The 27,011-nt window shown below is 35.3% G+C and overlaps 1 protein-coding gene across 1 annotated transcript; it reads right to left on the reverse strand.

Annotated features, from left to right (window-relative positions):
- Nucleotides 1-625: 625 nt before the first annotated feature.
- Nucleotides 626-25,764, reverse strand: LOC118973959 (UDP-glucuronosyltransferase 2B31-like). Its single transcript, XM_073237511.1, has 6 exons — nt 25,011-25,764; nt 21,075-21,223; nt 15,786-15,917; nt 13,755-13,842; nt 9,661-9,880; nt 626-6,075 (listed from the first exon to the last, which is right to left on the reverse strand). The coding sequence occupies exons 1-6, from the start codon at nt 25,732-25,734 to the stop codon at nt 5,796-5,798; spliced, it is 1,593 nt and encodes a 530-aa protein (XP_073093612.1). The 5' UTR covers nt 25,735-25,764; the 3' UTR covers nt 626-5,795.
- Between the last annotated feature and the right edge of the window lie 1,247 nt (nt 25,765-27,011).

Below are 27,011 nucleotides of genomic sequence, written 5' to 3' on the forward strand. Positions count from 1 at the left end.
AACTGCCTATAAAACTCCTAGACAATGCATCACCACGGGCTCTCTTGTACCCTCCTGGCTCACTCCAGGAGCTCTGTCTGTCCTCTCACTGTATCATTATGTCTCAATCTGTATGTTTGTGTGTCTAAGTGTGTAAATGAAAAATATTTTTCTACCTCTGGATGGTATTAATAAAAATTGATTTAAAGACAAGTGCTTGTAAAAATTGGGCATTCTAAAATTTCCAGAAAATTCTAATAGAAGATATTAAGCATCAATGTTAATTTAAGTTGAACTGAATAGAAATGTCCTTATGGTTATCAGCTGCCTAAGTTTTCCTAAAGTCATTTAAGTTGATGGTATCTGTTAAATCTTTCAAAGAAAAAATGCTTAAAGTGAAGTGTAGCTTTGTCTAATGTAACTATTTAAGCAAGTGCCTTAAAACTTTTAACAGCTTCCCAAAATCAAATTCAAAAAGGTACTTTTACCTCTAGTTAACTCTGATATTTTCCAAAGGGCCCCTGGAACATGTCAGAGGAATTTTTTTCTCATTGGAGAAAGTATTTGGCTAATTTGGCTTATTTTTCTCATATATAATTACCTGCTTAATTACCTAGAAGGCACTATTACACAGAATGATGCTAAACTTTGTTACTGAATGTTTTGTGTTACAAAAATATCCGAATTTCCTTATGGCAACTGTCTTACAGTAAGCTCTCATCAGATCTTTAACCATTGTCAGTTGTAAGTCTTCTGTCATCTATACTCACTGTTTTATTACTCCTAAACTAGTAAAAAACTAGATTTCAGCAGAACAGGTATTATTTACAAAGGATTAAGTAAACTAAGGAAGATGATTTTGTGGCTTTTTGTTTCAAATGTTGTTGCTAAAGTGTTTTAAGCTTTTTCTCTTAATCTGACAACAGTTTAGTAAACGACTGCCTTTATTAAGCAGAATTGAAACTTTATCTTTCTACCTGATCCCTCCAGAATTTAAAAACTCTCAGTGACTATTTTTATATTTCATGGCAGTATGTTTATTTGCATAAGTTCAATAAGAATCTGCTTTCCTTGTAAGAGGACCAATTAAAAACAGTGGTTATATTACCAAGGCTTTGACTGGAACGTCATACCTGAGAGACACATGTGTAAACTCAGATATGAATAGACAGCTTTAAGGGACTAAGATTGATTTTATAAAGCCAACAAAGCCCCGCAGAAGAACTGGCCTGGTACCTTGCTTACAGAGTTCCCAGCAGCCTTACCAGGTGAGTAAGAAAGGTCACTTCCTGGCAGGTGCAGGAACCTCAGGATTGTCTTGGGAACCTCAAGAAGAGAGAAATTCACGCAAATCTACAGGTACTGCAGGCACAACCTGATGGCAAGTCTGGCTTGGCTTTCTGGCCTCAAGAAGCCCTTAAAAGTTCAATCTGGAATTCCTTACAAAAAGTTCCAGCAAAGCACATTTAAAAGATCCCATGCAATCAATTACTCTTCTTGCTGCACTTATGCAAATAATCAAGCCAACTGTTAATTATTTTCTTAATCTGGCTACTTCTAATAAAAATGAGGGTGGTTTTAGAGAAAAGTATTGTTTCAATAATGCAGTCTTATGTATACTAAATCCTAATACTAGACATTGAGGTGTAAACTCAATCCAGAATTCTGGTTTCTCAATGATACCTGGCTATGATTCCCAATTAGACTCTTCATATTTCTAGTTCTCATATTTAGCCATGCATTCTTAATCGCATCGTTTGTCCTTCCAGAATGGAAAATACAACTTCAGATGTTGCTACTTAACCCAATAACAATCTGTTCTATCTTGCCTAGAAGCCACAAAACTGCAAATAGTAATAGAAATGAAGTCCAGAATAGAAGCGCCAAACTTCCGAGGCCCTCTCAACTGACCAGTGATGGAGATCTAGCTGTGATGCTGGGGTTCTTGTTCATGAAGCCAAACACTGAGCTTCACAAACAGTCAAGGTAGGAGAGCAAAGTACAGGCTTTTATTTAGAGATACAGTGAAAGGACAGAGCTCCTGGCTTATGCCAGGAGGGGACAAGAGAGTCCGTGGTGGTGCGTTGTCTAGGGGATTTATAGGCAGTTGGGAGACTAAGAGTTAGGCACATGTCTACCAGATGGTCTCTAAGTGTTTATCTTAAAAGAGACACTAAGTCTCTTATCAATTTTCCAGACTATTTTGCGGAGTTAACGTAAGAAATTTACTGCTTTGGTTCTTCCTTAGAATAGTAGTTTTTGTTTGGGAGCCTATTAATCAAAGGCTGCTTGTTTTCTTCTCAGGGTGAGCTGAGTTATTGTCTGTTTGTTAATTAGTCTTAGTTTCTTATCTTTAAGATGGAATCATTCCTGTCTTTATGTTGTTTATGGCTGGTCTTGCCTGTAACATTAACTGCCCAGGTTATATATATTACTTGGTTAGGGGCTGTAAGAGGAAAAACAGCATCCGGATAAAGTTAAAGATAAACTGGGCTTTTTAGCAGGTTAAAGCTTTACAATAGCCTCATTTAATTGACACAAACAAGACATGGGCTATGCTGAGGTATTTTCTTATCTGGGGGATGTTCAAACATTCCAGGCCAGGTTATTCCTGGCTTTTTAGTTTTAAATAATCTTCACTGAAGAATGCTTATATTCTTAGCTTGATACTTTACTTTAAAGAATTAGTGTGATTCTGTCTTTGTTTAATTGTTTAATATGGAGTTTTGGTAGGGGTCTTTTTCTGGAGGCCCTCACCCTACTCTGACTACACCCATGGTCCCTGTCTCAGCTGCACCCTTTACTGCACCCCCTCTCAGCAAGAAGCAGCCAGAGCAGTCATAGTCCCTTTTCCCTAACAGCAGCTAGGGTCTCCGTCTGTAGGGAGGGGAATGAGACAGGGACCATCAGCTTAGAATAAAGTGAGAGCCTCTGGAGAAAGCAAGGCAGGATATTTGCAGTCAGAGCAATGTAACTACATGCTAGGAACCCCCCCTACTAAAACTATGTTGAACATTAAGCTCTAGAATTATTCTTCAGTGAGATCAGTTAATGTTCCCCAGATAAAGAAGAGTAGCACATATTTTATTATGCTAATCATTTGTAATCCTGTATAAGATTCACTTTAACATACTAAAAGACCCAAGCCTATGTGCTATTTTTCCTCCTTCAGATCCGAGGAGGTAATTTTGCAAACTGAGCAATGAACTGCAGACACAGTTGTAGACAGCATAGTAAAAGGCAGGATTATTTAGCAAATAGACAATACCTCAGCCCACCTTGGGAGCTGAGCAGGCAGCCTTTTGATATGCTCCCAGACCAAGACACTGGTATCCCAGAGAAAAATCAAGGCAGGAAATTCCTATGTTAAGTTAATTTTTAATATTCAGAGAACACTTAACAAGTCCTTCCCCAAAGCTTTAGGGATAGTACCCACCTTTTTGGACAGGCTCTAGCACAAGACCTCAAATCCCTTACTCTCTTGAGCTCCACCCTCCTTCAAAATATAGATGATATCCTCCTGTGCAGTGCCTCCCTACAAATCTGTCAACAGGATACTATTCTCCTTTTAAACTTTCTCTCAGAACACAGCTATTAAGTTTTACACTCCAAAGTTCAGCTGTCTGCCGCTCAGGTCACATACCTGGGAGTTCAGCTCTCCCCGCACTACAAGGCCATTACCATAGACAGGAAAAAGCTTCTCCAAACCATGCCCATTCCAAACAAAGACACCATCCCTAACTCCCAAATGTCAAAGACCATACACAGTAATCCTTTCCACGCCAACTGCAGTTAAACGTCAGGGTCTTGCCCACTAGATACACAACTCCCACCGTAAGCCGTTTGTCTCCCTTAATTCCCCTCCCACCAAATCTCCCACAGGTTCCTACTCCTCCACCCTGATGGGACCTCTTACTCTCCACATTTCATGCTGCTCATCTTGGCTTCCACTCATCACTAAAGAAGTTTCTACCAGCACGGAGTCCTAAGACCTCCTTTAAAACAGCCATGCATCACGCCTCAGGATTGTTAACCCTGGTCTCAACACTTATTCTCTCACCAGACCTATCTTCCCAATGCCAGCCCTTTCTTCTCTTTCAGACTGTCCAAAAGATTGCACCATCAAGGATTCCCTTTGCCCTACAGGTTGCTTTGCTGCCTACACATATGTCCCCCAAAATGCTATTAATTCAGTCACCCTGTGTAAACATACCAATCAGCCCAAATGCAAAAAATTTCTAACCAAACCTTTAACCAGCTTACATTACAGTAAAAACAATGATCCTTATTGAACCTGGAATGCGCCATCACCACTGCAGACCATGTGCTTATCTGAGGACTGCCCCCATCAATACAAAAATGAACTTCATCGCCCCTAATCAGCAGGAAGCAGAAGAGTAATCTACACCCCTTCCCAAATCCTCTACCACTTATGAAACAGAAAAGGGAGGAATATAAGAAAATAGTAATTTATCCTCCTTTTGCCCCATGGTCCCAAGCACCATAAACCGGTGAGAATTATGCTGGGGCTTGCCTGGGCTTCCCCTGCCTTATCTCTAAACATCCCGACCCTCCCCCAAAGCAACAGGCCCCACGGACCCACCACAATAAAAGGCACAATGCTCTGCACCACGCTGCTGCTCTCTGTCTCTGTCCCCCTGCTCTCTCTGCTGCTCCCTCCCTGTCTCTCTCTCTCTCTCCCCACCCCCCTCTGGGGCAGCCACTCTCTCCTTCAGATAATAAAATCTCTTGCGTGGGCCGGTGTCTCTTGAGTCATTCCGGGTATGGAGGGTCACGGCGAAATACCCTTTCAGTCATGAAATCAAAGACTTTCACATAGCTTAATTGTATAATAGGAAGCTATGGGGTAAATGGAAGTTTTCAATCAGAATATCCCACCTGGCCTTGATAGTAGTATGCATATAAGGACCTATTTGCACATCAATGTAATGTTTACCATTCCCCTGTTGTCCCTCATGGCCTGGAGCAAGGGGCAGAGAGTAAATGGCCATTCTCTTCTCCCCTCCTTTCCTGGGGTGTAATTGGTCAGATGCCCATCAGTCACCAGACACCCACCAATGGAGTTCCTCTGGGAAGAAGCAGGGCTAAGGGGAGCACACAACCCAGTCACAGGGATGGGGAACTAACTTGCTAGTGGGGCCAGAGACGGAGGATTTGGGGGAGTTCTGTGAGAGAGACTGAGCCATGACAAATAGAAACCCTTTCCCCTTTCCCTGTCTTTCTTCATTCTCAGCAGGTTCATAAAGAACTTGCCCAGGGTGGGGGACCGCCTTCCTCCTGGAGCCACAGAAGCAGGTTGCAGTTGTTATATTTCTAATTCTACAAACATTACTCTGGGAATTGATTTAAACTAGATGAAGGCAAATAGCTTCCCATGTTTTTAGGTAAGGAGTGTTGCTGAGGACAGATGCACAATAAAAATGATTAGATAAAGTTCTGTACCAAATGGAAATTAAAATATTCTGAATTTTTGCACAATAATACTTATATTGTGCATAAGGTTTTTGTGTCCATATGCATGGCAGGAAACACAGTTAAGGTCACTTTTGTTGGTATACCTTTCGAATTAGAAAAATAGTTTTATTTTATGCCAGTTTTTTTTCTCTTTAGCATGACATATTTCTAACTCTTAAGCAAGTAGTAAATACCTTGAAAACAAATTTGATCTGCTAAACTAAACTGTGAAAAGTCGTTTTATCACAGGAAGAAGGGAACCTTACATCGCAGCTTCTTGCTGAAATAGACTGGAGGAGGCCCATCTGTGAGTCATCCCAGCCTTGCGGCCTCACAAACAACTACTCCTTTTTTTCCTTCATTCCTATTTTAGCAAACTTCCAGTAACAAAACAGACAACATTTTGTGATGACAAATAGAGCAGTGGCCACACAGGCCAGCAGGAACCCAATCACATCCAGGGAGTGGTACTGGAACCAGGTGAGGTCATGGGAGGCTGGCCGCAGGTGCTTGGCTCCTTTGTGGCGCATGACAAACTCGATCCAGAAGACTGCTCGGTCGAGAGGTTTCATTGGCTGGTCATGATGAATTCTTGATAATCTCATAGCATTCTCTTTATATCTGCAGGGGAAATACAAAGATAGCAACATGGAAAGGAACTTAATTTCCCTAAGCATATCATCCCCATGAAAGGTTTTTGAAAAGTGTCTTATGAATGATTCAAAATAAGTGTTATAAAATTGCAGAAGTAGTACATTTTTAAGTTGGGTTTGGCTTTCAAATTGGAATTTTATGATTAACAAATAATAAAAAAGTGAAAACAAAGTTAAGATGGGGTAGTTTAATTTTTTCTAGCAGAGGTGATGAAGAATGAGACGGTGAAAGTACACTTTTACATAGTCCTCATGAAGTACTTAATGTGGATTGTGTCTTGATGGGTGAAATGATTCTTCACCAGTCCCTGTGCGTCCACTCTTCTCTACTACCCCTCCTCTTTATTTTCCATCCTGTAGCCAGTAGGCTCTTTGAAATAAACATCAGATTATGATGCTCTTTGCTGAAGTTTCCATCTGACCTTTCGTCACACTTAGACTAAATTCCAAATCTGTTCTTGGCCTACAGGACCTTGCATGGGCAGACTCTGCCTACCGCTTTTCTGATCCTTGGGTCCACGCACATTCTCCTCTGGGCATACTGGCCTTCTCACTGTGCCACTCTCTGATGGCAAACCTAGGTTTTCTTCTATTTGTGTGTGTGTGTGCTCTTTTTTTTCCTACTTGATTCCTAGAGTTTTTAAAATGCATTTTATTTTATATAATAAACATGTAAGTATATGAAATACATAAGAAAAATGTGCATAAGCCTAATTGCTCAAAATTTCAGAATTGGCTAGAAAATTATTGTGATGTGAATGCACTGATGTTCCTGTTATTCAGATATTGAAAGAAGATATCACAAGCTACCCAGAAGCACCCTGATTTCCTTGATCCTTTCAATCACTACTATCTTCCCTGAATTAATGGGTATCCTAAATTTTAGCACCATAAATTAGTTTCTTTTATTTATATTTTGGAATAAAATTGTCTTTTGTGTGTTACCTGTTGGTTAATACCATTGCTGTATAGTATTCCTTTCGCTGGCCATACCACCTATAGTCTCTTGACTTAATGAACAACAGACATTTGTGTTAACAATTTTTTGGCCATTATTACCAAATATTATTAGTATACTAATTATTAATAAAAATCTGCCATATTTTTTGGTTTACTTTTTTTTAACCATTCTGTGTATATATCTAGAAGTGGAGTAGCTACAAAAAAGGTATATTTATGATTATGATTTCTTTAATGACTGAATAATGTAAGAATACATTGATTTCCAAAATTTTGAGATGTCTCAGCTATCTTTCTTTTTGATGATTTCAAAGTGAATTCCAGTAAAGTGGACAATATACTCTTTCTGATTTGTATATTTCAAATTACTGAGTCTTCATCTATGAACCAGCACATGGCCAATTCCAGTATCTATTCAATCTTGAAAAAATGTGTATTCTCTTTTGTTTTATCTATTTCTATACCTATATATATCTCAAAAAGTTTGCATTTTTAAATTGTGTTCTTCAAAACTTTCAGGTACTTATCCATTACTTTGTCATTTTTTTCTGTTTTTAAGGAAGGTATTTAGAAACTATTATGTTTATACATTTATATATTAAGTTTTTCTTTTGTCAACTTTTGCTTCATTTGGAGTTTTATTAGTAGGTGTTATCAACTGATCAATTACATTGCTTTGAAATATCTATATATTTATTATTATGAAAGATTTAGTTTTATTTTTACTAGTGCTTCTGCACTATGATGTCTGATATTATTATAGGTTGAACATCTTTCTATGATTACTGGCTGCAATAGATCTTTTCCTAACTTTGTACTTATAATCTTTTACACTTCCACTTAAGCATATATTTTAAACAGCGTATATAGCTTTTCAAATTGTACCTGACAATTTTAAATTCTCTTTAAATGATTTACCTGTTTAGATTCTATGTAAGTACTGACATATTTACATTTTCATTTACCAGTTGATTCTGTTTCTTTTTAATTTGTCCACCTTCCTTATGTTTCTTTTTCTGTTCTTTCTTGCCTATTTAAAAGTATTTTTATCTTCAATTATTCTACCATTTTCTTGATTATATACATTTTTTGAGTATTTCTTAAGTCTTAACTTCTAAGACAATAAATGCTGATAGTAATAAATGCTGAATTGATGGTTATCATGCTAGGCACTACAAATTCTACCACCTTATTTTTTCCCATAATATGGAAGAGTTTACTATCCATCTTATTTAAAGTGTTTTATGCTTCAAAGGACACAATCAAGTAATTGAGAAACCAAACTATCCAGAAAGAGTGAAAATATTAACAAATCATATATCTGATAAAATACTTGTATCATAGCACATTAGGAATTAATTTTATTCAAATATAAGACCTCCAAATTCAAAACTTATCAACGTATTGAAATAGACCTTTCTCTAAAGAGAATATATGAATAGTCAATAAGCAGATGAAAAGGTGTTCAATAGCCTATGCTATAAGGGAGATGCAAATCAAGAACAAAGAGGAGACCACTCAACCCACTAGAATGGTTATAATAATAATCATAATAATCATAATATAATAATAATAATAATAAAATAGATGATAACAAGTGTTGACAAAGTATGGATCTCTCATACAAAGCTGATGGGAATGTGAAATGGCACAACTTATTTTGACATCAGTTTGGCAGTTCCTCAAAGAGTTACCAAATATGACCTAGCAATTCTACTCCCAGATATACAGCCAAAAGAAATTAAAAACATATGTTCACACAAAAATGCATATACCAATGTTCATAATAGCCACATGGGGAAATAGTCAAAATGTTCATGAACTGATAAGAGGATAAATAAATGTAGCATACTCATACCCTGGAATATTATTCAGCAATATAGAACTACCACATGGATGAAACTGAAAAGCATGATAAGTGAAAAGAAGTAGTTGTAAAATACATATATTTTTGTTTCCATTTGTGTGAAATGTTCGGAATACGGTAAGTTATAACTATAAGAAAGTACAATAATGGTTGGCTAAGGCAGGGAGAATGGAGAGTGACTTCTAAGGCACATGGGATTTCTTTTTGGACTAATGAAAATGTCCCAAATTTAGATTATGATGATGGTTTCATAACTTTGTAACACATAAGATATACATTATACATAAACATGTAATTTTATGGTATGTAAATTACATATCATTATAAAATACATTAAAAAATGATAAAGGTTATTCAGCAGAAAAGATTTATAAGTTCATTATGTTTTGGTATTGAATTGGAATGTTTTATATAACTTTAAGTTCTTCATTCTTTCATTCTGGATTCTATATTGTTTAAAATGTTTCTTTTTACAATTACCTGTATAACTTCTGCATTTCCTTACATAGAAAATTTTTGCACTCTTTGGTTACTCATTAAATCATGGACTTAACATGCAAATTTGAAATAAATGTCTTGTTGAAAATAAAAGCAGATTAAAGATGGGTGTAATCATGTTAAAAGTTTCAAAATTTGCCTCTTAAATATGGGATGAAACTCATGCTTACTCTTGACAAAATAACCTAGCTATAGATACTATGTATTTTTAAAAGTTGTGATACTCACAAAGGGTCATCAATGACTCTCTTCAATGCATGAAGCAAATCTGTACTAGACAGTGTCCCCAAATCCAGTCTGACAGCTGCTCCTTTGACCTCCAAGTGAGCGATGTTATCAGGTTGATCTCCAAACAAAGGAATGCCCACCATCGGGATCCCGTGGTAGATTGCCTCATAGATGCCATTGGTTCCACCATGAGTTACGAAGGCCTTGGTCTTTGGATGACCTAGGATTAGGTGAATTTTAGCAAATCATTAATTATGAATCTTAGAAATAAAATGAGACTTGGACAATAGAAGACACTGAAAGAGGCAGTGTGTTCTAGATCATAGATTTTTATACAGAGGAAAGTGCACTAAAATGTTTTTCAAATCTCAGAACAAGAAGCATGAAAGTCTGCTGGAAGATAAATGAAGATTGGTGTGGTACTTGCGACTTAAAAAATGAATACAAGATTGTGGTGGACAAGTTGAAAGAGAACATTTCAGATTTAGGAAATGTGCAGAGAAAAAAGGAGATGGCACATTAGGACATATTCTGTTAAAGAAATAGTGAAGCCACTGAGTCTTACATACAGGGTGTCAAAGCAGCTGGAAAAATGAGAGTGATGGCTCTGGAATCAGAGGAAGGAAAAAATGCACTTTAATCTGAAATGTGTTACCTCATCGTGAAGATTATAGATATTTTCCTACAGAAAATGGAGAGTCACAAATAGTAAAGGAAGTTTTCATTTTTCATGACCCTAAATTCCCACATAGAAGGGGAAAGGATACCATAATGTGGGAGAAGTAGGAGTCAGGGCAAAGATCCAAGTAACAATTGAAAAATTCTCTGATCCTAGCCAGACTTATTAAGAAAAAAAGAGTCTACACACAAAAACGGAATCAGAAATGAGAAAGGAAAAATCAGTACAGACAACAAAGAAATACAAAGAATTATGAGAGAATATTATGAAAAAATACATGCTAACAAACTGGACAACTTAGTAGAAATGGACAACTTTGTAGAAAAATACAACCTTCCAAGGATGACCCAGGAAGAAACAGAAAATCTGAATACACCAATTTCCAGCAAGGGAATTAAATTAGTAATCAAAAACCTACATAAGAACAAAACCCCTCTACCAGATGGTTTCACTGCTGAATTTTATCAAACATTTAGTGATGACCATACACAGCCTCCTTAAAGCTTTCCAAAAAGTAGAAGAGGAGGTTATACTCTCAAACTCATTCTACGAGGTAGCATCACTCTAAAAAAGATCAGGCAAAGACACCACAAAAAAAAAGAAAATTATACACCAAAATCTCTGATGAATATACATGCAAAAATACTGAACAAAATATAAGCAAATCAAATTTAAAATGCATCAAAAAGATCATCCATCATGATAAAGTAGGATGCAAAGATGGCATAACATTAAAAAATCCATCAACATCATCCACCACATTAACAAAAAGAATTTCACAAACCACATGATCATCTCCCTAGATGCTGAAAAAGCATTAGACAAAATTCAACATTCATTCATGATAAAAACACTCAACAAAATGGGTATAGAGGGACAGTACCTCAACATAATAAAGGCCATATATGATAAACCCACAGCCAACATTACACTTTACAGCAAGAAGCTGAAAGCTTTTCCCTTAAGATCAGGAACAAGACAAGAATGCCCACTCTCCCCACTTTTATTCAGCATATTTTTGGAGGTCCGAGCCATGGAAATCAGACAAGACAAAGAAATCAAAGGCATCCAGATTGGCAAGGAAGAAGTTAAACTGTCCCTGTTTGAAAATGACATGATATTTTACATAAAAATCCTAAAGAATCCATCCAAAACTACTAGATCTAATATCTGAATTCAGAAAAGTTGTGGGACACAAAATTAATACACAGACATCTGTTGCATTCCTATACACTAATGATGAACTATTAGAAAGACAAATCAGGAAAACAATTCCATTCACTGTTGCATCAAAAAGAATAAAACACCTCAGAATAAACCTAACCAAGGAAGTGAAAGTCCTATACTCTAACAACTACAAAACACTCATTAGAAAAATTAAAGAAGATACCAATAAATGGAAACACATCCAGTGCTCATGGGTAGGAAGAATTAATACAGTCAATATATTATTGACCTGCCTAAAGCAATCAACAGATTCAATCATCATACCCATAGCATTCTTTAATGAACTGGATTAAATAGTTTTAAAATGCATACAGGACCACAAAAGACCCTGAATAGCCACAGCAATCCTGAAAAGGAACAATAAAGCAGGGGAGATTATGTTCTCAGTTTTCAAGCTACTAAACCTACACTGATCAAGACAATTTGGTACTGGCATAAGAACAGACCCATAGACCAATAGAACAGACTACAGAGCTCAGATATAAACCCAAGCATATATGGTCAATTAATATACGATTCAGAACCATGGATATACAATGAGGGAAATGGCAGCCTCTTCAACAAGCTGATATGGCAAAACTGGAAAGCTATATGCAAGAGAATGAAACTGGATTACTGTCTAACTTCATATACAAAAGTAAACTCAAAATGGATCAAAGACCTGAATGTAAGTCATGAAACCATGAAACTCTTAGAAGAAACTATAGGCAAAAATGTCTTGAATATTAGCATGAGCAACTTTTTGCTGAATGCATCTCCTCAGGCAAGGGAAACAAAATACAAATGAACAAATGGGACTACATCGTGCTAAAAAGCTTCTGTATAGCAAAGGACACTATCAGCAGAACAAAAAGAAATACTACAGTATGGGACGATATATTTGTAAATGGCATACCCAACAAGAGGTGAACATCCAAAATATATAAAGAATTCACATGCCTCAACATCCAGAAAGCAAATAACCCTATTAAAAAAGGGGTGGAGTATATGAACAGACAATTCTCCAATGAAGTAATTCAGACAGCCAACAGGCACATGAAAAGATGTTCTACATCACTAATTATTAGGGAAGTGCAAATTAAAACCAAAATGAGATGTTACCTCACACCAGTTAGGATGGCCAACATCGAAAAGAATAGGATCAACAAATGCTGGTGAGGATGTGGAGAAAGGGAACCCTCTTACATTGCTGGTGGCAATGTAAACTAGTTCAGACATTGTGGAAAGCAGTATGGAGGTTCCTCAAAATACTAAAATTAGAAATACCATTTGACCCAGGAATTCCACTCCTAGGAATTTACCCTAAGAATGCAGTTTCCCAATTTTCAAAGACTTATGCACCCCTACGTTTATTGGAGCACTGTTTACAATAGCCAAGAAATGGAATCAACCTAAGTGTCCATCAAAAGATGAATGGATAAAGAAGATGTGGTATATGTACACAATGGAGTATTATTCAGTAATAAGAAGAAAACAAATCCTACCATTTGCAACAGCATGAATAGAGCTAGAGGGTATTATGCTCAGTGAAATAAGCCAGGAGGAGAAAGACAAGTACCAAATGGTGTCACTCATCTGTGGAGCACAAGAACAAAGCAAAAACTGAAGGAACAATACAGCAGCAGACTCAGAACCCAGGAATGGACTAACAGTTGCCAAAGGGAAAGGGACTGGGGGGTTGGGTGGGAAGGGAGGGAGAAGGGGAATAAGGCGCATGACGATCAGCACACATAATGTGTGGAGGGGCACGGGGAGGCAGTAAAGCACAGACAAGAAAAGTAGTGACTCTATAGCATCTTACTAAAATAATGGATAGTGACTGTAATGGGGTATGTGGCGGGCACTTGATAATGGGGGAAATCTTGTAACCACAGTCTTGCTCATGTATTTGTATATTAATGATACCAAAATAAAAATAAATAAGTAAGTAAGTAAATAAATAAATTCTCTGAGAGAAATAATTACACCTGAAATAAAGGTACTGTGTTTCTGGCCACAAGGAGACTGTATAATAAATTACAACTTTTATATCTCATCCTTTTCCCCCTAGGAATGCAAAACAAATATATGGAAGTTAAGTTTTGTTTTTGAGTTTTTCAATGATTAATTCTCAGTAAATTTCTGCCCTGGTAAACTATTATCACTGGGTGGAGTTACTCTCATATCAGAGTTTGTTTTCAATTCTTACCAAGTAGGTCATTCTGGGGGATCCACTTATACAGCCGAGTATTCTGTCCTAAGGTATCTGGTATTTTGCCATCAAATCTCCACAGAACCTGTTCGGGTAAAGAAAATAACCACATTCTATGAGGCAAACATAGAAGGTATAGCATGTGAAAATTCTAAGCAAAATAAGAGACAATCTAGTTAAATACCTTTCACAGATACATAAGTGATAAGGACAAGTGATATTAAAAATGAGAACTATAAAATACTGGTATAATAGGAATATCTACATTTTGCATTCTTATTTTGTATTCAATCAGGTTATGAATGCAGTCATGATGTTTCACAAATAGAGGTTGAGCAACTGAGATTATCAATGAGAAATCAAAGTATTTAAGACATTTTTAGGTAGTCATAATTGAAGTGCAAAAAAGGAGTAAGTCTCTATGATCTATACATGTGTTTTATATTTTTATTATAATTGCTCTTATCTTTCAATGTAACAATATTTTTTCAGTGTAACACACAAAAAAGAGTTCACTTATATCCATTTACTCCATAAGTTATTTTATTAGTTTTACACTTCTTAATTTACAAAAAAGCTAATTTATGGAATCTACTTCTTCTGACAAATAAATAATTCTGTTTATTAATAATTTGTTAACATAGATAATTTCTCCGTAGTAAGTGCATCTAACTTCTTTTTGACTGTTAATTGTTAGGCACTATTTGCAAGAAAAATTTAAAGAGGTGGTTATTTACATGAATCCAGAGTATCATTAATATTTCTAGGTGTGAAACTTATTCAAATGGAGAGAGTAGAGCCTGTCAGTACTTCATATAGAACAATACAACGGTTGCAAAAAATTCAAAGTTGTGATGATGGCAAAGTTCATTCAACCGAGTGCTCACAACTCAGTCATGTACCACAAAGCACTGACAATGCTGAGTAATCTGGGACCTACAGCCAAGTGATTTCCATGCCCTGCACCAAAATAGATTCTGTTTGTGGAGTTCCCCAGTGATCCTCACGAAATGAATTACAATTTACAGTCATAATACATATTTGCTATATGAATGTTCAAGTAACTGTAGATTCTCAGCAGAAAATTAGCAGAGGTGATAAGGAAAAGCCGTTTCAGTTAGGAAAATAAAAAATAGGTCACAAATACCCCAGTAGAGCAGGTATAGTCTGTACATAAGAAAAACAATATATTACTGTGTTTCACGGAGAGGGGACATCTGAAACGTTCCTATGTTAAGCTTGCTTCTGGTTGGCTCCTTCATATATTCTGTTCTTCTTCGAATGGAGGAGTTTTTATTCTGATAGGATAAAAGCAGAGTCCCTTCCAGGGCCACACGTCATTAAGCATGGGGTCACCTTGAGGGTGGACCTACGTCCCTCCTTCTCGTTTACCTTCTCCCTTCCCTCTGTATAGGGCCGAGTCTATCAGGACATGTCAGTTTTCCTCTCCTAAATCAGAGTGACTGGATAGTTACCTAATGCAGCTTGGTGAGGCCTGGGAATCCTTTTCTGAATAGTACCCTGAAAAGCACGCTGAACAGGCCTATTCCAAAATTTAGGGGAAATAAGAGAGGTTGGGATGACCTGGCAAACCTAAACTGCATGACACCTTTCAGACTTACTCATTTTGTGTTTAATGTCACTGCTAAGATTTAACACCTTTCTGGGTACATCTGTAGTGTGTACACAACCCTCAGGAATCCTGCAGGGGAACGAGACAAGTGATAGGGTAGAATTTGATGGTATCCGTACCTGCCTCCAATACGATTATAGTAGCATATCTTCACACCACAACTCTGAAATACATATATTTGGTGATCATAATGTTAATATCAATGTTATTGTCAAAAACACCCTCAGGACTACTTTAGCATCTGTCAAGAATATATCGTTTTGACCTCATACCTGACATTAACTGGAGCTATCATAAGGTTGAGGTGGCATGCAGAAAATTTCTGTAAGCAGGCCCTTTACAGAGTTGAACAGACTCATTAGGTAGTTGCACACTATTAAGGCCCATTATCTAACCTTTTGTGGAATCTGGGCAAGGGCTGACGCAATCACATTGGCTCGCTCTTCTGACATGTTACTGACCATTGACCCCAGAGTAAACACCACAATACCGTTCTCTCCAGAGCTCTGGACAAACTGTTCCATTTCCTGCAGAAAAAGCATTGGTTCCATCACAAAAGAGCAACAGCATAGCGAACACTATTGAAAGGACTGCTAGAAACAACTAAAGAGAGAAACCCAGTGTAATCAGAAATTATTGGAGTAGTGCCTGCTTTTTAAAATTCTTTTAGAATACACATGACGTAACACTTATCTTCCTAACTATTCCTAAGTATGTTTCAGTAATGTGTGCATTGACATTGTTGTGGAACCAATGTGCAAACCTTTTTCGTCTTTCAAAACTAGGACTCTATATTATTATATAAATATATGATTTTTCCCCTTCACCATCCCTGGCAACCATCATTCTAGTCTCTGTTTTTATGAATTTGAGCAGTGTGGATACCTCGTATAAGTGGATACATGCAAATTTGTCTTTCTGTGAGTGGCCCATTTCCCTCAGCATGACGTTTTCAAACTTTTCCATGTGGAACCATGGAATTTCCTTCTACTTTATGGCTGAGCAAAATCACATTGTGTATAAATATCACATTTTGCTTATTGAACCGTCTGTCAATGGACACCTGGGTCGCTTCTACTTTTTGGCTCCTGTAAATAGTGCTGCTATAAAATGGGTGTGCAAATATCTTTTTGATATTCTGATTTTAATTATATCAGGTGTATGCCAAGATATGGAATTTCTGAACTAAATGGTAATTCTAGTTTTAATTATTTTGAGGAAACTCACTTATGTTTTCAGTACTGTATTATTTTTAAATGGACCTAACCCTTCAATTCCTTTGAAAAGATGTATGTAATATGAGGTTGATTTCCATTATTATATATATTTTTCATGGTTGTATGTGCATGTATAAGTACGAATGAAATAGGACAGCACACAGTATTGGGAAGGTAACATTATTAGACAGTATTATACCAAGACTATTCATTTATAATACTACTAATTACTAATGTAGATTGTTGGGAGGAGGCCATGAAGCAGAATCTTGTTTATTCCTGGCAGGTTTTCTGGTTAATCATTTTAGTTTGGCCATTAATATTTTATTTCCCTATGAGCACTAAGCATTACGATTGGGGTGACTTAATACAGTTTTCTTTCAGTTATATAATGCAAACATACACTTCATGAGAATTTCCCAAACACTCTCTCTAAATCATATAATAGTTAGAGTTTAAGAATTACTGATAATAAGGGGTCTGGTATAGTTTTCCAATTTCCACAAAATCACCTAAATGTTCTATTTATAATACAATACATGTATGTGTGTGTGTGTGTGTGTGTGTGTGTGTGTATGTAGTTACATATTTGAGGGACAGTATTTCCTTTTGTTAAATATGACTTCTTTTATGGTGAAAAGATACTGTAAAATTGATGGCCCATTAGAATGTGTTATTCACGGCACAAAGCTTCATACTGCACCTCTTCAATCTATACATTTCTGTGATCACAATGTTAATATCAGAGATACTGTCAGTCATAAACACCCTCTCTACCATGATAGCACCTGCCATGCATGTTTTAGTTGGAGCTCACACCCATGATAAATTGGAGCTATGGTAATGGTTGAGGTGTCAATCAGGAAATTTCTGTCAGAAGTTAAAGACAAGGAGAAAATATTGAAAATAAGAAGAGACAAACAACTTGGTATATATACAAGGGAACCACCATAAAACTATCAGAAGATTTTTCAGCAGAAACTTTTCATCCTAAATGAGACTGGCAAGATAGATTCGAAGTACTAGAAGAAAAAAAGTGCCAATGAACAATGCTCTGCCCAGAAAAGTTGTCTTACATAATCGAAAGTGAAAGAAAGAGGACTCCAGATAAGCTGAAGCTGAAGTTCACCCGCACAGTCTCACAAGAAATGTTAAATGTAGTTCCTCAAGCTGAAATTAGAAATAAATTGCAATAAAAAAGTGGAAAATTGCAAATATGTGAAGACAGAACAATATACTACTGAACAACCAATTGGTCAAAGAATAAATCAAAGAGAAAAAAATATCTTGAGTCAGATAAAAATGCAAATACGACATAACAAACTTTATGGGCCACAGAAAAAACAATTCTAAGAAGAATGTTTACAATGATACAATAAGAAAAATAATGATCTCAAATAAATAACCTAACTTTACATTCAAGGTACTAGAAAGAGAACTACAAACTAAGCCCAAAGTTAGAAGGAAGGAAATAACAAGTATCACACATGAAGTAGAGACTAAAACACAATAGAAAATATCCCTGAAACTAAGTGCACTTATTTTGAAAAGATAAACAAAATAGACAAACCTTCAGCTAGACATACTAGGAAACAAAGAGACAGAACTCAAACAAATTATTTTTTAAATTAGAGATAAGATATCACAACCGATATGACAAAAATACAAAGAAGGGACATGAGAGACTACTAAAAACAATTATATAACAACAAATTTGACAATCTAGTAAAGTGGATAAATTCTTAGAACTATACAATGGACAAAGATTGAATCATAAAGAAATAGAAAATCTGAAGAGTGTTAATAGGAAGGTGAGTGAGTCAGTAACAAAAAATCTTGCTACAGAAAATAATTCCACAGCCAGATAGCTTCACAATGAATTCAACAAATATTTAAGTAACAAGTAGTACCAATCCTTTTCATAAAGTTTTTTCAAAAAATAAAAGAGAAGGTAAAACAGTTCTTTACCTCAAGTGGGATTTATTTATTCCAGGCATGCAAGGATGGTTCAGGATCCATATATCAATAAATGTGGTACACCATGGTAACAGAAAGAAGGATAAAAAATCACATCATCCCAATAGAGGCAGAAAAAGCATTGGACAAAATATAACATCCACTAAAGATAAAAACTAAACAACCTGGGTTTAGAGGAAACCTACCTCATCATAATAAAGTCCATATATGAAAAGCCCATATTGAACACCATAAAAGAAGCTGAAAGTTGTCCTTCTAAGATCAGGAACAAGACAAGGATGCCCACTATTGCCAGTTTTATTCAACATAGACCTGAGAGCCCAAACCATAGCAGTTAGGTAAGAAAAAGAAATAAAAGGCATCATCCAAATTGGAGAAGAACAAGTAAAATGGTCTCTATTTACAAATTACATGATATTATATACATAAAACTCTAAGGACTTCACCAAAATCTGTTAGAATTAATGAAAATATATTCAGTAAAGTTCCAGGATACAAAATCAATACACAAAATTCCACTGAATATTTATACACTAACAATTGAGTTATCAGAAAGGAAAAAAGCCTTTCTGGCAATGAAAGCTAAATGAACAGGTGGGAATATCTCAAGCTAAAACCTTCTGCGCAGGAAAGGAAATTTTGAAAAAATTAAAAGACAACCTATAGCCTATAGAAGGGAGACAATATTTGGAAATCATATATCTGATATAGGATTAATAGTCAAAATATATAAAGAACCCATAAAAATAACACCAAATAATACAGTTGAAAAATAGGCAGAGGAACTGAATAGACATTTTCCAAAGAAGACATGTAATGGATAACAGGTACATGAAAAGGGGCTTAACATACCTAATCATAAGGGAAATGAAAATCAAAACCACAGAGATATTATTTCAAACTTGTTAGAATGCCTATTATCAAAAAGAAAAGAGAATAAATTTGGTGAGGATGTGGAGAAGAGGAAACTCTAGGGCACTATTGGTGTGAATGTAAAATGGTGCAGGAAGTACGGAAAACAGTATGGACTATCCTAAAAAATTAAAATAAAAACTAACATATTATCCAGTCATTCCAGTTCCAGGTATCCAAAGGAAATGAAAACAGGATATAGAAGAGATATATGTATTCCTATGTTTATTGAAACATTATCAAAACAGACAAGATATGGCTAATATCAAACTAAATGTCTGTAAGTGTATTATTGGATCAAGGAAATGTTATGTGCCACACACAGACACACACACACACTCAAAGGAATATTATTCAGCCATGAGAAAGAAAGAAATCATGGCCTTGGTGACAACACAGATGGACCTTTAAGGCATTATGTTAAGTTGCCAGACAGAGACAAAAATTGCTTACTATTACTTATATGTGTAATCTTTCTAAAAAAAATTAGACCCAGAAAAAGAGAGAAGAAAAGTGATTGCTTGGTACTGGAGGGTAAAGAAAGTAAGAGGTTGATTGAAGATCACAAATTTTCATCTACTATGTAAATAAGGTCTGAGGATGTAATGTATAACCTGGTGAGTATAGTTGATAACAGTGTATTACATTGTTGAAATTTGCTTGGGGTAAAACTTATATGTTCTCACACACATAAAAAAGATAAATATTTGAGATGATAGATGTGTTAATTAGCTACATGAGGGGCATCCCTTCACAGTGTGTAGGTGCATCAAATCACTATGATGTACACTTTCTATTTCTTACAATTTTATATGTCAATAATACTTTAATAAAGCTGGAGAAAAACAATAGATTGATTCATCAGACTGAATAGAAAATTTAATAATTTTACCTCAGGCTTTCGATCTTGTGATAATTACCACTTATAGCTAAAAATTCTATAGTCAAAATCAAACTGGATTAACCCTTGAATAAGATCTTAGTTTTCTCTTGCTGTGAAATAAACATGATTAAGAGAGCATAAAATAATTTAATAAAGGAGGCTTCCTGTCAAATTATGTCTTAAAGATACAATATCAATTTAAAACATTAGATTATTGCATTCCTCCATGAGGAACATCATCCTATATGCTAACAGAATTGTTTGCAATTTCATGCTATAGCAGTTTTCAGATATGGTCAAAATTATTTGATGTTTATTAAATATTCAGAATTTATGGTCCTTATCATATATGCAGTGTACATTTTCTCTGTGCTCATTTTGTTAGTCAGCTATGATGTTGAAAACCATGTTCCCCAGGAGAGCTTTACAGAGATTTTGTCCACACATGATATATAGTAGAAATTACCTGATTTAATAGGCTAAGCCATTCCTTTAATACTGTAACATGTAAGACCCTGGGATCTCAAATGAGGAATTGTTTAAATGCTGGAATGACAGCAAAGAAATGTTAGATTTGGTTGCAAATATTGTTAGGACACATATTCATATTGTTGAGGAGTGGTCTTTCTTTTAAGCCAGAATACTGGTGAAATGCCTCAAAGCAAATACCACAAAACAAAAAAGGAATCAGTTACCTTAGGCAGAGGTTTCGCAGGTTTGCAGTGGAGGCCTCCAACATACTGAAAATTGGGTAAGAGTGGGTGAGGATATTCCAAGTCCCAATAGGTTCGAATGAGCCACATATCAGCTTTCCCCATTAACTCATAAAGTGTAGTTGGTCTTCCTGAAAGGAAACAAACAAACAGAAGGTAAAGGAGATGAGAACAATGTAATGTGAATGCACTAGAGAACTTTAAGAAAGAAGTTTGGGATAATGAATTCAAAAATGTTTAAAGGTATCTGTGGTTTTAGCTAACATCATACTTAATGGCAAATAGCTGAAAGCTCTTCCTCTAAGATCAGTAACAAGGTAAGGATGCCCATGCCCACCACTTTTATTCAACATAGTCCTGAAGGTTCTATCCATAGTAATTAGGTAAGAAAAGAAATAAAGGCATACATACTGATCAGGAAAAAGTACAATTATTATTTGCAGAGAACATGACATTATACATAGAAAACCCTAAAGACTCCACCAAAAAACTACTAGATTTAATAAATGTATTCAGTAAAGTCTCAGGATACACATCAATACACAGAAATCTTTTGTGTTTTTATATACAAATAATGAACTAATTGAAAGAGAAATTGAGAAATCAGTCCCATTTTCAATTACATAAAAAAACAAAATATATTATTTAAAATGAATTTAATACAGGGGCTGAAAATGTACACCCTAAAAATTATGACACTGATGAAATAAACTGAAGGCACAAATAAATGGAAAGTTATTCCATTCTCATGGATAGGAAGAATTACTATGGTTAAAATAGGCATACGTCCCTAAGCAATCTATAGATTCTGTACAATTCCTATCAAAATACCAATGGCATTTGTCACAGAACTAGAGCAGATAATCCTAAAATTTGTATGAAACTACAAAAGACGCCTAATAGTCAGAGATTGATAAAGAATTGAAGATATCATATGCCCTGCTTTCAAATAATACTTCAAAGCCACATAATCAAAACAATATGGTGCTGTCACAAGAACAGATACATAGATGAGTGGAAAAGAATGGGAGCTCAGAAATAAATCCACACCTATATGGTCAAGTAATATATGACAAAGGAGGCAAGTATATTACAATGGGGAAAAGATAGGCTTTTCAATAAATGGTATTGGGAAAACTGCGGGACTACATGCAAAAGCTGAAACTGAATTGCAGTCTTACATCATACACAAATACAAACTCTAAATAGATTAAAGACATATATCCATATACATATCAAAGACATGAATCCACAAATGTTCTAGAAGAAAACATAGGTAGTAAATCCTTGAACATTAGTGCTAGTAATGTTTTTCTGGCTACATCTCCCAGGCAAGGAAAACAAGAGCAAAAATAAACAGGTTTGACTACATCAAACTAAAAAGTTCCTGTACAATAAGGGAACTGTTAACAAAATGAAAAGGGTACCTACTGTATGGGAGAATGTATTTTCACATCATATATCCAATAAGTGGTTAATATCCAAAATATATACAGAACTAATAAAAGTCAACACCAAAGAAACAAAGAATCTCACTAAAAAGTGGGCAGAGGACCTGAATAGACATCTTCTCAAAGAAGAAACACAGATGGTGACAGACACTTGAAAAAATGCTCATCACTAATCACCAGAGAAAAGCAAATCTAAACGAAAATGATGTATCACCTCATTCCAGAATGGTTAATATCAACAAGGCAAGAAATAAGGAATGTTTTCAATGATGTGGATTAAAGGGAACCTTATTCACTCCAGGTGGGTTTACAAAGTGTTGCAACCACTATAGAAAGTGGTATGGAAATTTTTCAAAAAACTAAAAATAGAAATATAAGCAATTCTACTTCTGGAAATTTATCTGAAGAAAACAAAATTTCTAATCCTAAAAAAATATATGAACTCCTATATTTGTTCCAAAAGATGGATGCTGCCTGTATGTCTATCAATCGATGAATGGATAAAAAGATGTGGCACACATACACAGTACAATATTACTCAGCTACAAAAAATAAATGAAGCTGTGCCATTTGAAACAACATGGATGGACCTAGCGTATGTTATGCAAAGTGAAATAAGTCAAAGATAAATACCCCATGATTTCACTTAGAAGTGTTATATAAAAAACAAAAGAAATGCAGTAATGAGCAAAACAGAAATAGACTAATGGGCACAGAGAAAAAACTGGTGGTTGCCATAGGGGAGAGTGTGTGTGTAGGGGAATTGGTGAAATACGTGAAGGGGGAAAATTAGTGACAATGTTGATATCTTGGTCTCAGCAATGGTTACATGAGAGTATATTTAATGACAAAGTTCATTAAGCTTTATACTAAGACCTGTGCATTCTATTTTATATACTTAATGTAAAAATAAATAAATAAGACAAACACAAAAAATATGGCTTGATACACACATATATATTACAGAAATACACATTAAGATTTACATGTTATATATATATGTGTATATGCATACACACAAAGACAAAGTGTAAGGCACTTTCATCACAAATAGCACATCAGTACATTCACAGTCATAAGCAGTGATTAATTTTATGCCAAATAGAATTAAACAGGCATTTGTTTATAAGTTACAAAACTAACACGTGCAGATTTAAACAATTTCATCTCCTCAGTCAATTAACCCCATCACACCCGTGGAAACACCTTTCCCTAGAGTACTCTGTCTAGTTTCTACAGTTTAGCAAGATTTTTCCCTGGTCCTAGGTTTTCCAAGAAAACTGTGAAGTTTTTTTCCAAGAAAACTCTGGGTCACTTCTTTGTACCTATGACTGCACTGGTTCATGTTAGGAGCTTAATATTTTTTTATTAAGTAAAAATATTTGCAAATAAAATGTGGAAAAAAGTATGGAATTAGACATGACCTTAATTTTGGCCTCTCCCTTAATTTTGTTCATTTTTTATTTAATGGAGAGACAGTTTTCTAAACATAGACTAATAATGTCTATGTCCACCTTTTGACAAGATTTTAGGCCTTTAAAATAGATGATTTGTAGGCATTTATGAATGAATGTATAATAATTATAAACCTCAAATTATACATCTGAGTCTGGGGTAGAGTTATTATATCTCTCCATTGTGAAAGAATCCTGCTAATATAGCAAAACAGTTTAATCTTTAAATAAAGAAACTGAGGAAGAACATGTGAAAGAATATTTTCAATGCTCTGCAATAGTGGTACTAGCAAAATATAACTCCTCAATCTACATGTGTACTTTGATTAAGATTGTTAGTGAAATTTCTAGCGCCTTTTCTTAAAGATGGAAAAATGTATAGTGAAATGTATACAGATAGGCACAGCACAGAGGATTTTTAGGACAGGGAAACTATTCTGTATGGTATAATAGTAGTGGATACATGTCATTATAAATTTGAGGAAACCTATAGAATGTGCAACACCAAGAATGAGTTCTATTGTAAACTATGCACTTTGCATGCTAATGTGTCAATGTAGATCCACCAGTTGTAACAATAGCTCCCTCCGGGGAGGATGTTGTTAAAGGGGGAGTCTATGCATGTTGTGAACTCAAAACTATTCTAAAAAATAAAGGATACAATGGCTAATAATTTTGATCCCATTTTTAATAAAAGGAGGATCAAACATCTAGATAAATTTAAAAAAGAAAAACTAAAGGATAATGCAAACAAAGAGTGGATATGTAATTGCTTCAAGAAATTCTCAGTGCATTGATTTGTGGGTTTTGGCTTCGTGGAATATCCTGTGCTAATAATGGACCCCAAGGTTCATATTGAACCTGTGATATAAGCCTTCCCATAATATTTGTGATATTGAAATATCATTTTAATAATAAAAGACAAATTCTTCTGACTTTGTATTTATACAAATTTACCTTCCAAGTCTTTAGGAAATTGGGACTTTGTATTACCTACTAAAGAAATGACTTACCCAGTATTTCGCTGTAAAAGTGATTCCACCTCTTCTCATTAAATACTTGGAACCAAAAGTCAAAATAAAGCACATATATCATATTTTTCACCCTCTCTTTGAAAGTCATTTTATCACTTAATTCTGACAAAATAATAGGTACATAGGATGCAGGTAAAGAAAGTCCTCCACCGTACTTTTCAAATTCATAGCCAGGAGAGAAGCGGAGGGTGTACACTAAAGGTATGTTGAGTAGCTGAGCCAGCAGCTCAGCGCAGGGTCCAATGGCATCCGCAAGAACGACATCAAACCTTGATTCTTGCAGCCTTGTCATAAATTGTCTGTTTAAAACTACATCTCTACAGAGCTTTTCAATACAATCACTATATTTTAACCCAATTTCTTGCATTAGTGAAAAATATGTCCAAAATGTATCTTTTGGAAGGTCATATGTCCATCTACTGACCATTTGTCCAAATAAATCCTCAAATTCAACCTTGGTTAAAGATGTAGGGAAAATCTCAAATTTAATAGCAGGTGATTTGATGGGATCAACAAGAATGGAGGCTGAAGATGCCAGAACAACCACTTCATGGCCTCTCTGGGCAAGTTCATCCAGCATTGCCTTTATGTTGATCCAGTGGCTGTATTCTGTGGGCCACACCAGCACCTTTCCGCAGCTCCCAGAGCTGAAGTAATAAGCCAGCTGTAGCAGCAGAGGAACTGAAATCCATTTCATAGACATCCTGGTGGAGAACAACGTCTCTCTTCAAATTTCTGTCCCCTTGTATGACTGCTGCTGCTTATATCAGGGAGAAATCAATCAGGAAGTTAATATATAACTCCTCCACCTCCAAGTGAAAGCATTATATGATCAGAGCATTTTGAGGGCAAGTGAAAAAAGCAAGAAAAGGTAGATGATCATGCTTGTACACAAATGTGATTCATGTTTGTGTTATTACTATAATATAGTAATATTACTATTACTATAATAAAATCTAACTAAGAGTCAATGACCTTGAATATGCAAGTGATCTATCTTATGTAACATGTTTCAGAAGTGTTTCAAGAATGGTGGCAAGTGAAATGTGACTGTGTCTGTATTCTCCTTGAACTGAGAACTAGAGATAAGTAAGGATACAGCTGAATAAGAATGTCTTGGAAATTATGGTTCAAGAGATATTTGCTTTGTTCTGTTTATAAAAACTTTGATGACATATAATTCATAAACAATACAATTGAAAAAATTAATTTGCACAATTCAGTAGTTCCCAGTAGCTTCACAGAATTTTGCAACCACCATGGCAATCAATTTTAGAGCACTTTCATGACTCCCAGAAGAAATTTTTACCCTGTGGATCAAAATCCCTTTTTCTGTATCTCCAGCCCTGGCCAACCTTTAATGTACTTTCTGTCTTAGAGTGTTTCCTAAACTGAACACATCATATGAATGAAGTTACACATTACATGCTTTTTTGTGACTGGCTACTTTACTTGGTAAAGTGTATTATTTAAACATTTTTTTCTGGCACTATAGATATATAATTGATACATAAAGCATTTTAAGGTTAACAATTATGATGATTGTTTTCACTTAGATATTGTGAAATTGCTGTACAGTATGATTAGTTAACACAACCATCATGTCACCTTGTTAACATTTTTTGTAATGAATTTTAATATTTATTCAATTATCAACTTTCTAGTATGAAATTCACTATTTTAAACTATAGTCACCATGGTGTACATCAGATCACTAGAACTTACTCATCTTGAAACTGGATATTTGTGCCCTATCACTGCCTTCATCCATTTTTTCCACTTTGTCTCAGCTCTAGCAATCACCAATCTACTCTGTTTTTATGAGTTTTTTAAATTCCACAATAACTGAGATCATACAATGTTTGTCCTTTTTTTCCTGACTTATTTCCTGAGCATAATGCCATCAGTGTCCAACCATATTGTCATAAATGGCATGAAGTTCTTCTTTTTTATGACAATAATAATACACTATATGTATTA

The sequence above is a fragment of the Manis javanica genome, chromosome 5 (assembly GCF_040802235.1).
Source record: "Manis javanica isolate MJ-LG chromosome 5, MJ_LKY, whole genome shotgun sequence".
NCBI lineage: Eukaryota > Metazoa > Chordata > Mammalia > Pholidota > Manidae > Manis > Manis javanica.